The sequence below is a fragment of the Euprymna scolopes genome, chromosome 22 (assembly GCF_053919585.1).
Source record: "Euprymna scolopes isolate OS-2025 chromosome 22, ASM5391958v1, whole genome shotgun sequence".
NCBI lineage: Eukaryota > Metazoa > Mollusca > Cephalopoda > Sepiida > Sepiolidae > Euprymna > Euprymna scolopes.
The window spans coordinates 111,011,038-111,026,404 of record NC_136503.1 but is presented as its reverse complement, the minus strand read 5'-3'; the positions used below and the strand labels follow the sequence as shown (position 1 = coordinate 111,026,404).

At 31.6% G+C, this 15,367-nt stretch overlaps 1 protein-coding gene across 11 annotated transcripts in view; it reads left to right on the top strand.

Moving 5' to 3' along the window:
- LOC145243643 (phosphatidylinositol 3,4,5-trisphosphate 5-phosphatase 2A-like) overlaps positions 1–15,367 on the top strand; it is a 399,304-nt gene that overhangs the window by 291,939 nt on the left and 91,998 nt on the right. For all 11 annotated transcript variants that reach the window (XM_080106681.1, XM_080106678.1, XM_080106675.1 and 8 more), the window contains 4 exons: positions 588–733; positions 6,169–6,226; positions 8,721–8,809; positions 10,767–10,857. In XM_080106681.1, the coding sequence (XP_079962807.1) occupies positions 588–733; positions 6,169–6,226; positions 8,721–8,809; positions 10,767–10,857 (384 nt within the window). The remainder of the gene's footprint in view (positions 1–587; positions 734–6,168; positions 6,227–8,720; positions 8,810–10,766; positions 10,858–15,367) is intronic.

The following is a 15,367-nucleotide window of genomic DNA, read 5'->3' as shown; positions in this document are numbered from 1 at the left end:
AGATATTTATTGATGTCTAACATATGTTGCGCTAACGGCATAATCACGTTGACGCCCCAGTCCTCTTTGGATTACCAAAGTTAAGCAACGTTAAGCCTGGTCAGTACCAGGTACTGTATGTAAGAGGATGTCTACAAGAACTGCGAGAACCTTTAATCGGAATATACATGAGACTAGGGGCTGCTTTTAAGTTTGATATTCCCACAAAACTTTGTCCTATGGCAGAAGCTGGTTTAACCCACCTAGGGTGAATGCCCTGGTATACTGAAAACTGCTGGGTCCTTCAGCCTCACACCCTGGAACTTTCTTTAGATAGCTACTTTTTTTCTCCTGTCACCATTTTTCTGCTTTGAGCAAAAGCACAGCTGCCTGTTCGTCCGAGTTTGGTCTTTTATCTCCTTTATCTCTCTGAAATCTCGGGAATTCTTGCAGTTAGTCTCGCTTACTTTCCAATAAAACCAACCACGCCTACCACTTCTTCTTTTTCTTCCTCTCCCAGCCCCTGTATATCGACCGTTTAGAGGTGAGTGCATTAGGATTACTACTACATATATACAAGCAACATTAACCTCTTTTTGTTTTTTCAGGATGTGCAGATGAGATTGTGAGCAGTGACCACCGACCATTGTTCAGTTCATTCAATGTAGGGATTGCATCGCAGTTTATAACTAACAGAGAATCTCTGGTGGATCAGACATCTGTTCGGATAATCTTTGACCTTGTCCAAGCTGAGGTTCGTCTACAGTTTTATGCTTGTTTTCATCTTCCTTGTCTAAACAATTTCTGATGTTCATTCATATGACACTTAAGTATGAAATATGGCAGATCAAAATAAAATTATGCATCTTTAAGCCAACGTATCATATAGGATTATCTCCCTTCTTATAATATGGTAGATCAAAATAAAATTATACGTCTTAGAGCCAAACTAAATAAAACTACTTGATCAATTTATATGAATTTTGGAATATGACATTTTTCGTGCTGTAATGGGTTTATACACCCTAAACCTCATGGACTAACAAGAATCATGGGGAACAAATAGAATGAATTATCTCCCTTTTTTAATATGGTAGATCAAATTGAGCCAACCCATCGTATAGGATTATCTCCCTTTCTTTTAATATGGCAGATATCAAAATAGAATAATAAGAAAACTTATACAGATGCAGTAAAACATGTTAACATACATAAAAAAATACATAAAATTATCAAGTAGAATTTAAGTTATTTCCAAGTATATGTTAATACGATATCATTCTTCTGGCAATATCCAAAGATTTCTAGAAACGTCTAGAAATAGTAATAAATGAGAGTGAAAAGCTTGGTTTGAACCTGAATACAAAGAAGACTTTTAGTATAGTTATATATAGCAAAGAAGTCAGACCTAAGTATGATTTAATGATTGAAGCTACATCAGTTACTCAGACGGATAAATTCAGTTACCTTGGATCATGGATTACATCTACAGGACAATCGTGGTGTGATATAAGATCACATTTAGCTCAGAGTAAACAAGCATTTATCAAACTTAACTCCAATACTGTCAGGCTCAAGACTAGACAACGCATTCTTAAGGTGTAGTGATAGCTGAAAAATTTGGTTTGTTTGACAAATGTTAGGGGTCGTTTGAAAAGATCACATTTCTAACGAGGAAATATGGACTAGATCTGGATGCACTAAAGGAATGCTGATGAAAACTATCATGAAAAGAGAAATGATTTTCATAGGATATATTTATCGTCAAAGATTATTTTCATAGGATATATTTATCATCAAAGATTATTTTCATAGGATATATTTATCATCAAAGATTATGTTCACAGGATATATTTATCGTCAAAGATTATTTTCATAGGATATATTTATCATCAAAGATTATTTTCACAGGATATATTTATCGTCAAAGATTATTTTCATAGGATATATTTATCATCAAAGATTATTTTCATAGGATATATTTATCATCAAAGATTATTTTCATAGGATATATTTATCATCAAAGATTATTTTCATAGGATATATTTATCATCAAAGATTATTTTCATAGGATATATTTATCATCAAAGATTATTTTCATAGGATATATTTATCGTCAAAGATTATTTTCATAGGATATATTTATCATCAAAGATTATTTTCATAGGATATATTTATCATCAAAGATTATTTTCATAGGATATATTTATCATCAAAGATTATTTTCACAGGATATATTTATCATCAAAGATTATTTTCATAGGATATATTTATCATCAAAGAGGCATAGAACATCTAGTACTGACTAATAGAATGCCAAGATCGAAAAAGCAAGGTCGACCAAGATGCAATTGATGGACAACTTGATCGATTGGACAAGATTACTGTCAAAAATTCAGTTGTTTCAGGCTATGGATAGCCACCTGCATTTAAGAACCATGGTCACGAATGCCGTTAAATGGCAGGGTTGCTGCTGATGATGTTAAAATGATGTCATTATATGTCTTTAAGCAAATTCATTAAGATTATCTCCCTTTTTTTTTAATAAAAAGGTGCCATATGGTCTTGTTGTTCGCAGTTTGTTATCTCTGAATATTAATTTCATTTTTTATTGATAATTTTCCCTAATTTTTAGTGTACACTAATATTTTTAATTGATAAATTAGTAAATCCATATGTTTTTGGGTTACTTTATTTTTTAACTGGCATACTTAATATACACCATCATATGAATAAACACCCATGCCCCATTCCATGTTTTTCCCCCACCATTCATGTTAACGTAAACTGATCAAGTAGTTTTATTTTATTTTTATTTTTTAATTAAGAAAATCAAATCGCATGAGTATCTGAGAAATAACTGTCATGCCCGTCATTATGGAAAAAAAATGTCAAAAACAAAGGGAAATAACTCAATAATAATTCATAGTTACTAGATTTTTAATTTTCCATTAATCGCTTGAAAAATGATGATCTCTTGAAAAATTAAACTACCTGATCAATTTATGTAATTTTATCATTATAGTCCAGTTTAAAAATAAAAAGAAACAAAAACTTTTACATTGATATTTTTTAATGAAATCAATTTATGTAATTTTATCATTATAATCCAGTTTAAAAATAAAAAAGAAACAAAAACTTTTACATTGATATTTTTTAATGAAATCAATTCATGTAATTTTATCATTATAGTTCAGTTTAAAAATAAAAAAGAAACAAAAACTTTCACACTGATATTTTTTAATGAAATCAATTCATGTAATTTTATCATTATAATCCAGTTTAAAAATAAAAAAGAAACAAAAACTTTTACATTGATATTTTTTAATGAAATAAATTTATGTAATTTTATCATTATAGTTCAGTTTAAAAATAAAAAAGAAACAAAAACTTTTACACTGATATTTTTTAATGAAATCAATTAATGTAATCTTATCATTATAGTCCAGTTTAAAAATAAAAAAGAAACAAAAACTTTTACATTGATATTTTTTAATGAAATAAATTTATGTAATTTTATCATTATAGTCCAGTTTACAAATAAAAAAGAAACAAAAACTTTTACACTGATATTTTGTAATGAAATCATGCTCAAACAGGTTTCACAAAAATTTGATTTTTCCTTTTGTTCAGAAATGAGGAAATGGTTTATATTATGGAATTTTACTTCATAAGTACTTTGTATTTTTTAGATATTAATGAGCCACCATGAATTAGTAGTGAGTATGCACTAATTACCTGTGTATTGATACGCGTGTGTACCTTAACCAAATTATAACTCTATATAACACCTGATACTACTAATTACCTAATTTTAAACAAAATTTTTCATTCAATTTTCACCCCAGACAGGGCACAGTGCCAATTTGATTTAGGGGGCTACTATTAGAGACATAACTTGCAGGGAGTTAAGCAGCAAGATGTCTATTCACATAATACTTGAACTTCTGCATGTCAGTACAGTTGGGAAAACAGGAACTCGGAATTTTTTTATTTCTTATTCCAAAAGTGTTACTTTTATTGCCATAATATATCATCCTTATAGGAATCACCTCCGTGCTTATGCAGTTTAGCGAAGACATTAAAAAATGTAGATAAACAAAAATCTCTATGATGCCTGTTATGGAATGAAGTTCCTATAAAACAAAAATCGCTTATTTGATAAAGCAGATTCCTTTTTACAGAGGAAAATCAAATTTTAGTCAGACCTCTCGTGACAGTCATTTTGGTCAGAGGAGATAACTCCATCTAATTCTTAAAGATTGCCAAAATAAGATTACTTTTACAGTTTTGAATAATTTGATAAGATTACTTTTACAGTTTTGAATAATTTTAGGTATTTCTTCTTTTTTTCTTTTTTTTTTTTTTTTTTTTCCAAAAAATCGTTTCAGAATTTATTAATAAAATTGATAGAACTAACTGTGCGTTTTGGCAAAATTAAAGAATTAGATGAAGTTATCTCCCCTGCCACCCCCCTCCCTCGTCTTCGTAGCTATAGTTGCAAAGGATTTGACTAAAAAATTTTTAAAAATTAAAAAAAACTTGACAAAAAGAAGCAATTTTTTTTTTATTTATGAAAACTTCATTCCATAACAGATGCATACACAATAGAGAGTTTTCTTTATTTTCATTTTAAATTTTTTTGCTAAACTGCATAAGCATACCATTGACTCCTCTTTTTGGGTAGTTTTTGTTCTATGCAAATTATACCACCTTTCTAAAAATTTTCTTATTATTGAAGTAGTTTAGTCTTTCTTGTGCTATGAACCTATGCTCCAGGTTCTCATTTTTGTTGGAGGTAATATAGTGTAAGGTGTCTTTTGTAATTGCACAATTCTTCTTCTTTGTAGTGCAATGTACTCTCCTCCCATGCATTACTCTTTCGGTTTTATTTATCACTAAATACAAGTCTTCCTTAAAACCAGAAATACTCAAAGAAAACTGTTCAACTTTTGATTTATCAAAATGGCCACTGTTTTGACTTCTGTCACAGCTTCACAGAATCTTGGAATTTTTTTTTTTTTTTTTTGCCAAAGACATAATTCAGCAATTTTTTGTTGTTACTTTTAATAGTCTTCATTTAAACTTAATTTAATATTTAGAGTTTTGCACCTCAATTCGCAGAAAGGTTTTTTACATCAGTAGAAATAAAACATTTCTACCATAAATTTTATCGTCTAAATTTTTTTTGGTACCAAAAAGATGTCAACCCTATGTTATATGATTTAAAATGGCTGACTAAAGCGCAACATTTCTGAATTTTTGAGATGAGGATTTTTAAAAAAAAATTTTTTTTTTTTGTGTTATTCGGATTTACTGAAATTTTTGAGATGAGGATTTCATATTATTTGGATTCATTGGACTACTGTTCTCATCTTGAGTGTCATTTTCACAATGTTTTGGTTGATGTAACCTTCTTCAGGTATGTCTTGTTGAACTCAGGAATATTTCTTTCAAACTCAGGAATTTGGATTGAATTTTGAACGGAACCCTTTATTTACTTCACGGGAGTAGCATGCTCTTGTTCCGTCAGCCATGACTCGATAGTGGTCCTAAGTAAGTTGCAATTGTATTACTTAGGACTTCTATCCAGTCATGGCTGACGGAACAAGAGTATGCTACCTCGTGAAGTTAATAAAGGGTTCCACTCGAAATTCCTTCCAAATTCCATTTAAGATACACCTGCAGAAAGTCGGAAGTTATGTTGACTGAAACGTTGTAGAAAGTGACAATCAAGATAAGAACAGTAGTCTGAAGAATCCAAATAATATGAATAGTTCAAATCTATCTGAATTTGTCAATCAGTTTATCAGGAATATTTCTATCAAATTCGAATTTCCAATGGAACGCTTTATTTAATCCACATGCTCTCATTCTGTCAGCCATGACTGGGTAGAAGTCCTAAGTAATTCCCAAGTTTGACAGAAAGATTTCCAATTTCGACACTATGCACCTGAAGAAAATCGGAGATTGCATCAACCGAAACCGTGTGTGAATAACAATCAAGATGAGAATAGTAGTCTGAAAAATCCAAATAATATGAATAACCAATCCTCATCTTAATAATTCAGAAGCATAAAATTTGAAATACATTTCCAAATGAAGATATGTACTTATGCAATTTATCCATTTCCTCTGAATTTCAATGAGAATTGATCATTATTTTTTATTTTTATTTTATGATTTCAGATTCGTACATGCTCCTGCCAATATTTTGTTCTGGAATTTTATTCTAATTGTCTACCTAGTAAGTAAAACCTTTTTTTAAATACTGATTATCTAGTCCTACCAAATTAGACTAAAGGTACTGGCATTAATGTTATTGTTTTGTTTTTTTCCTTTGCAAAATTGAATCATATTTTGCAAAGTCAAAAACAAAAACAACAATTTTCCGATACAAAAAACAAAATGCAAACCAAAGATGTATAAACATTTATTCAGAACTTGAAACATAAAATCTTTTTCCAAAATTACTTGATTTGGCATTAAATAATCTGAAAAAGGTTGATATGCCGTAAAACAAAATAACCGAAGCAAATCAAAGTTTATGAAAAAATATTAAAAGATTTCAAGAACTTACAGCATAAAAAAACTATTCCATATATCATATCTGTATGTGTTTTTCATTGACAAAACAATAAACAAACATATTCATTAAATATCTAATTATAACTTGCAAATAAAAATCTGACTCTGCATTTTTTTTATAGAAAATGAAATGCATTTAGTCCAGTGATTTCCAACAATGCACTTCAGTGTTTCAAAATATCACTCATGCATTGAATGTGTCTGCAAAGACACCCTTTCATGCACATGTCTTCTTTGCTGCCTGCCATTCTTTTTTTTTTTCAGGCATGCGCTGTTTCTCTTTTGTTGCATATGCGCCAAAACACGTCCTATTGCTTTCTGTGATGGACTACGTGCTGTCCTATTTTCTGCCTTTTTTTTCTCTTCCTTCCTATGACATCAGTGCATGCACACTTGCTTAATTTGCATATGTGTTAAAACAGCTGCTGCTAATATTTTTGCTAGTGAGCTATCATAGGCTGCTGCTGATTTTCTCACATTCAGCCATTCGCGCTTTTTTTACAATAAGAGCGCACTGTTTCGTTACACATACATGTTTTACACCCCCATAAATAAATACTTGATAAATCAAAAGTTTGTTTGTTTGTTTGTTTTTTTTACATAAGAGTCACCCCTTATCAAGGCCCAGACGCCACTCTATAAGGGTTAAGGAGTGTACAGTATCAGAATCATAGTAATCATTAATAGTGGAAATTCGGTAAACTTGTTAACTTAAGTGGAGCGGCTCATCAAGAACTTGTTTACATAGGACTTGAAGACAACCATATTGTAGTTAGCTGGAAAGCAGGTAAGCGGAAGACAGTTCCACAGGTGTGCAGTTCTAAGAAAGAAACTTTGTTCATGGAATCTACGTTTAGGTTTGGACACAGATAAAGAGTAGGGGAAATTATTGATAGTGCTTTAAGCTAGACGAGTGTTTCTTGTGAAAGTTTGGCGAGGGGCGACCATAGATTAGAGCTCAGACAAGCCCTTGCCATGAAAATAACGATAAAGCAGAGATGGGCTCGCCATGTCTCTTCTGTGAGAAAGAGGTTGCAGGGAAGAGAAAAGGCATCCCTACTAGGCAATAAAGTCTATTTTGAACTCTGCCAAGACAGGATAAGTTATTCTAGCAGCTCCTGCCTAGATGTGGCAACAGTACTCCATCCTTGGACATACTTGGCTTTTATATAGATAGAGAATTGAATCAGCATTCAGATATCTACTGGATCGATAGAAGGATCCCACCATTTTTCCAGCGACCTTGGCAACGGATTTGATGTCCATGTTCCATTTTATATCAGGAGTAAAGGTCAAGCCCAGAAGCTTGTTAAAATATGAAGCCTCCCCAAGACGAGAGCTATTCATTTCAGTTGATGTCAGATTCGTACATGCTCCTGCCAATCAGAACGTTGGTGATGTAAAGATAGAAGTTTGGTTTTAGATGCATTAAAAGTAACCAGCCACCTCTTTCCTCATTGTACCATGTGCTCAAAATCAGAGGAGAGAGAATCAGAGAGAACTTTGTCGTTTACGGTCTCTGATATGCCGCCAGAGTGTAGTGTCATCAGCATAAATGTCTACAAATGATGTAAGGATGTGATTTGGAAGATCATTAATGTAGATCAGGAAGAGAGTTGGGCCCAGGATGGACCCCTGAGAGACTCGAGCATTAATACTGAGAGCTTCTTATTTTTGCCCATCAACCATTACTCTTATAAACCTCTCAGAGAGAAATGATTTAATAATTGAGAAGACATTTCCAGCTATACCGTAGCTGGAGATCTTGTGAACTAGACCTTTATGCCATACCTTATGAAAGGCCTTTGATATGTCAAGAGTAATTGCCCTAGAAATGAAGCTTTCATCGAGAGATTCGCTAATCCTATGAGATATAACTGTAAGTACATCTGCTGTAAATCTAGCAGAACGGAAACCATATTGCATGTCACTAAGGTTATTTTTGCTGAGATGGTTGACTACTTCTCTATTCAACACAGATTCCAGCAGCTTACTTATGACACACAGGAGACTTATTAGTTGAAATCTTTCAACCTTGTCATTTATTCTGTTTATCTTGTCTTGTACCCAGCAATGTTTTTCTATAAGACTGCATTGTTATAGCCATCATAGCTTTCAAACACAACTCCTTTCATATTCATTCTATTTTTCAGATGTCGTAAGCAGTAACCCGAACAAAGCCTTCTATGCTGAAATTGCTGGGTTATGTTGCCCTCAGTGGACAAAGGATTGTTTACCTGAGGTAAGAATAAGGGTGCTTGTCCATGGTTACACCTAGATTGAATGTAGATGTCATAACAAAAATAGGAAGAACACTTACCTGATGTACTTACCTGTGATGGAAAATAAATACCGTTTACCAAACAATTACAGAAATTCATCCAGTAGTTTAATTTTCATAAAATGAATTCAATTTTTAACCGTACACATAATATCGCCGCCATTATGAAAGTCGAGAGAGATAATTTGGGAGAGAAATCAACCGTTTTTATTGTTTAAACACAAAAAAAAGGAATTATCTCCCTTGAATATCATCATAATGGCACAGATATTATGTACATCGCTAAAATTTGAATTTATTGTATAAAAACAAAACTGCTGAATGAATTTATGTAAATTTTGGTGAACATTATTTATTTTTCCTCACAAGTAAATGCATTGCCATTTTTTTTTTGTGTGTCATCCATATTCAATGTAAGTGTAGCCATGTAGAAGTAATAAGTTTAACCATTATTAATTAAAATCCAATTCTAAAAATTTGGTGACAAGAAATTTTACCAAACTATTAAAAATAGAATCCCCCTAGAACTGTCGCTGAAAGTCAAGTCCAACGTTCCAATGTTTAAAGTATAGCCGAGAGGTGAAATTCTTTATTGAAGGTTTTTATGTATAACTAACTCTAATTCTAGACCAATATATATATATATATATATATATATATATATATATATATAAATCCAGGCTTGAAATATTCAAAAGTAGAAACCAATGAGCTCAACGAGGTTGTTAGATAGTGCTCGATAACAAGAGCAAAATATTTTTTATTGTTGCTACAAACAGCCATCTGTTTCAGTCAATGAGACTTCATCAGGCAACCCTAAACCATCCGATTACAGTTACATTTAGTCGCTACAAACAGCCATCTGTTTCAGTCAATGAGACCTCATCAGGCAACCCTGAATCATTCGACGCTCTAGGAAAAAACATGCTTATATACAACATAATCACATTGACACACCAGTTCTCATCATATCATTAGAGTGAAGCAACTTTGAGTTTGGTCAATACGAGATAAGTGACCATTTAGAAATACCAGGTGCTGTATGTAGGAGGATGTCTACATCTCCCTACAAGAATGGTAAAAACCTAATGTGATCATCTCTCTTGACGGGGATATACATGCGACTGAGGACTGCTTGTGAATATGATATTCCCTTGAGACTTCCTCTCCTGGAGGAAGCTGGTTCAACCTACATAGAGTGAGTGCCACTGATTTTGGCTTTAATCCTAACCCTAACCTCCCTTTAAAAGAAACTGAAGTTGACTTTCACTTCTTTGATAATTGTCTTTGTCCTCTCTTCTTGTTTACGTTGGACTTGAAGATGACCATATTGTAGTCAGCTGGAAAGCAGGTAAACAGAAGAGAGTTCCACAGGTGTTCAGTTCTAAGAAAGAAGCTTTGTTCATGGAATCTATGTTTAGGACAAATGCAAGGCAAAACATTAAACTTCAGATCAGTCTCTCCGTGGAAGTCCTGTAAATAAGAAATCACCAATAATGTAGTAAATAATCCAAGTGAAGTGTTACCTCGATGTCTTTATCATTTCAGTTAAATATAGAAGTTAAGAAGTAAATAATTAGTCTCTCTCTTCCTAATCAATTCTCTCCAAAATAAAACCTTGAAGAAAACTCTCAGTAAACATCTCCTTGTATTACTTTCTACATAAAAAATAAACTAGATGAAACTGCGACAATGAAGAGAAGTGGCAGCGTCAGACATGTACATAAAAACAACCCTACACATAGGTATTAAGGACCTCTTTTATTTATCAAAACATTACACAAGGAACCCACACAGGTTCAGTCGTCAATTTAAGATGCATAACTGACTACATATTATTTTTAATTCTGACTGAATCGTTTTCGTCCATTTATTTCTTTATATTTGATTGGAATTGTTTTCATGTTTCTTTCTCCAGATGCATCCAATATTCGGCGATCGAGATTATTTGGAAGAGCAGCATATTTTGATTGCTATCCGAACAAGGGATGGCGATCATGAATCCTATGGTAACGTTTTCATTTTTTCTTGACATGGTATATCGTAACATTTCTTATGTTGAGGAAAAAGAGGCAGTTCCCTTAAAAAAAAAAAAAAAAAAAAAAAAACGTTGAAATATAATTTAATGCAACAATAAAACACCAGATAAGAATAAAACCAAGGCAAAACATGAAACTAAAAAAGTGGTTTTTATTTAATTAATTGGAATTCATTATTGAGATGAGTAATTTCTTTTATTTATTTATTTATTTATTGCAGACTATTATCCTCATCTTTTAGTTTTAGTTTATGACGTTTCAAACAACTATTCCTCTGGTCTCCGTCAGGTGGTCACGTGACGAGATAGGATGTTTATAGATGGCAAAGTTGAGTTTGTTAAGTAAGGTATTTTATGGATTAGAAAAACTAAATGGTAATAATCATTATATTAAAAATGTATTCATAGTAATCAGACTCCAAATATTGATCTAAAAATTAAAATGTATATGGTGCAACAAGTGATTATTAATTGATTGATAAGTGGTTCCAATTGTATAAGCTAAATAGTTTAATTGCTAGAATGAAGGTTAAGATCAATCTAATGGTTATAATAAGATATATATATTGAAAATCTACTAAGATAAATTATATATTTTTTTAATATATATGGTCATTAAATGAACGTCTGTAAATTAATTTTGGAATTATTAGTTAAATTATTAAAAAGAAATTAAAAATATAATTAATTAAAATTCATAGGGGAGGGGTTTTAAGTATAATGAAAACCTGCGTTGCATATGGTCTAGAATTTTTAGGTCTAAACAATATTTATAAATCTTATTAACTAGAATTGAAATTAGAATTAGTTTTAACTTAAATATACATTTATTTAATTATAATTAAAATAACGTTATCAAAAGTAAGAAACTTTAAAACATACTTATTAGAGAATTGGGATATATACAATGATAAACAATAATTATGCTTAAATAAGGAACAAGTTCGAAAAATATTTATAAATACTAGATTGTCGTATGTAGAATTCAGTAAAGTATGTGAAATATAAAATTAAAAATATCACTTTCAATATAATTAATAATGATGGGGCGGATATCAATAATAATATGAATAAATATATAAATAAATAAATAAAAATAAAAATAAATGTAACTAATTAATTTACAATTCAACATTACAAGATATGAAGTATAACTTAATAACTTATGACTTTAGATTGAAATTATTTGTAATACTAACATTTTATATTGTAAAAATTAGTGAATTAATTTATAATATAAATCGTTCTAATTTTTTAAATAAAATTAAGTGAAAGATATTAAAACTATATTAAAATTACTTATTAATTTGAATATGGTTGATTGGTTGTTTTTGTTTTACGGCATATCAACCCTTTTCACGTTATTTAATGCCGAATGCTGGGATTTTGAAGAAATTTTTTTAATAGAATATATGTTTTTTGCAAGTCAGTTTCTATTTAACCCATAGTTGGGACCCTAACAGGTACTACCACTCCAGGTCAGAGTGGACCTGGGAGCAATGGCAATTAAAGGGTGGCTCCACACTCCCCAGAGCCCGCAAGCTGGGGCCTCACCATCGGATATAGTTTTAGGTCATATCCAGGACCTCCATTGAGGGACTTTTACCCTCTGCAGGGGGGTAGTCGGCGTATTCTAATGCCCCACCGACAGGGCCTAATTTGAATATGGATGTCTATGAGTTAGTTCAATAAATATAGGTGAAATTGTTTCGTTGGATTTGTTCCAAGGGAAACAACTCTGTCTCACTTTATTAAGTATATTTAATTGTTTATAATTACAATATTAAGGAGTTTTCAGATTATATTTAAACTTAACAAAACGTAAGTATAGTTTTTTTGAATTGTATGATTTTAAAAATTATAATTGTAATGATTAGTAAGATTGATTATAATAGGCAACAGAATTATGTATGGTTCTCAATTCAAAATAATTGCTTAGTTACGATAACAGACCTTAATGATCAATCGATTTTTTTTTGTTTTTTTTTAAAGCTTAGTTTAGTTTCGTACATACAAACATGTATAATAGTTTATAATTTGTTGATATTATTTTCATAAGTATGTATGCACAAATTAGAATTAATAAATTTACCAATTATTAAATAGAACATTTTGGTAGAAGATTCATAAATTAATTAAAATTGTTAGTACGAATAGTTGGGTTTAATGACTTTGTTTGATAAAAATTCAATATGGCGTAATAGAAAAATAAAAAGCTATTTATAGTCTCTCTTCCAATTTTTGGATTTTAATCATTTCAAATCACACTCCAATTCCTTTTGACGGATTGATTGCTGCTATTTCTTCTGATGGCTTAAGGGCATAATAGATTCACTGATTGATGTAATAATTAAGTGATTGATTTTGCGCCACGAAACAGATACTGTCAAAAATTGTATAAGTAAACTGAATTAAAGGAATAAATTATAAGATGGTCAACATCATGAATTTTGGAATATAACTTTTTGTCATTTATTCTATATATGTGTGTGTGTGTGTGTGTGTGTGTGTGTGTGTTTATTCAATTATATTTCACCTTTTATTTATTTTAATCCTTTAATTTATGAGCATATACAAATGAATGACACAAGGAATATGGGCATAATTACAAAATTTGAAAATCACACACACACACACACACACACACACACGTTATTTCAGCGACCTTTTGCTTTTTAATCATTTACCATTCAATTCATTTAACTACACATGAGGGCTGGGATTGTCTATAACATAAGCAGACCATCCTGTCCCTTCTACATATCCTATATCTCTACAAAGCCACCATTCACACGAGCATGGAATATTTGAAGTAAATTGCTCTCCTCCCTCATAAAGTCCTCTTTTTAATATTGACCGGAGATATTCAATGGGGGAGGGGGGTAAGGTTTGGGGAACACGTTGGTCAGGTTATGAGAGTTTCCCCATCAAATTCCATAGATTCAAGGAAGACTGCAGTTGCTCCACGCAGAATGGGATTGTCCATTGTCACGTATACACTGCGTATCAAATTATTAACAAGTTTACATTTTTTTTAAATATTTAAGGAACGAGTGAATAAAATCCATGAAACTTTGAGAAAGTGCTTACAATACTATTCAGCTACTTCAGTCAGAAAATAAAAGTATTTAAAGCAGAATTAGCGAAACTATGGCAGAAGATAGGAATATCTGTTGATTTCAGTGTGTCAAGTTATTAACGAGGTTGAGAAAAAACACAATATACCCGTAACTTGTTTATTAAATTAATTTTAAAACATTAAATGAACTAGGAAAAATGTTTAGAACACAATAACTACATAGCAATTTCTACGTTGGCATAATTAGTAGGGGATATGCGATCTTTATTATGAATGACTTGTAAAAGACGTTGGTCCACAGAATTAGTCAAATTTGTGATTTCGTCAACAGTTATTCCTCATGATACCTCTTGGAGAGCATCCCACAACTCATCTTTGCTCTTAAATTGGTGTCTACTTGCATAGAAGCATCGCTTCATGATACTCCAAATATTCTCAATTTGGTTCAAATCTGGTGAATTCGCAGGCCACTCCATCTTCCATAACCCAGAGAACCTCAATTATTGCAAACACCCTTTTTTTTTTTGATTGCTGCAGGTGAGGTGCATTATCCTGCATAAAAATAATGGTTTTTCTGAACATTAACATTTGCTTCTTTAGCCATGGTTCAAAGTGCTCCTTTAGAAAAGGTATGTAAGCATTTGATGTCATTTTTACGCCTTCTAGGACTCTCCATGAGCCAACTAAAGTACCTCCGATAATCCCAGCACAAATCATTATCCCACCACCACCTTGTTGGCACCTTAAATGCTGATGACGATGTCGTCCATCTAGAACCCATCCCTTGCTCCAGCCATCTGGGATATCAAGAGTGACACGCACTTCATCCGTGGACAAAACTTTGGAAAAATCCGTTTTCATGTTGTCATCTGCCCATTTCAATCGGTTTTGTATGTGATGTTGCTTTAATGGAGGCTTTGTCACAGGCTTAACAGACTTTGCCACTTCTTTGAGAAGGCGACATCGAGTATTGGACAAATCAGAAAGATATCCAGAAAAATCAGAAAAAAGAATAACTCTGTCGTATTCAATCAGACGTACTTGAATAATGACTTGCTGCCAATATATATATATATATATATATATATATATATATGTTTATTCAATTATATTTCACCTTTTATTTATTTTAATCCTTTAATTTATGAAGCTTGATGTAACTAAAGAGCATATACAAATAAATGACACAAAGTCCATATTGCAAATTTCAATATGTTGACCATCTTACCGTTTATTTCTTTAAGTATTTTGAAATGTTCAATTCTTGATAGCACCTGTTTCATAGCACAGAATCATTCATGCAATTATGTCAGTTTTTGAATTTATTATGCCCTTAACTCATCAGAAAAGGAACTCGTCAACTTTAAAAGAAAATAAAGGAATATAGGCATAATGACAAAAT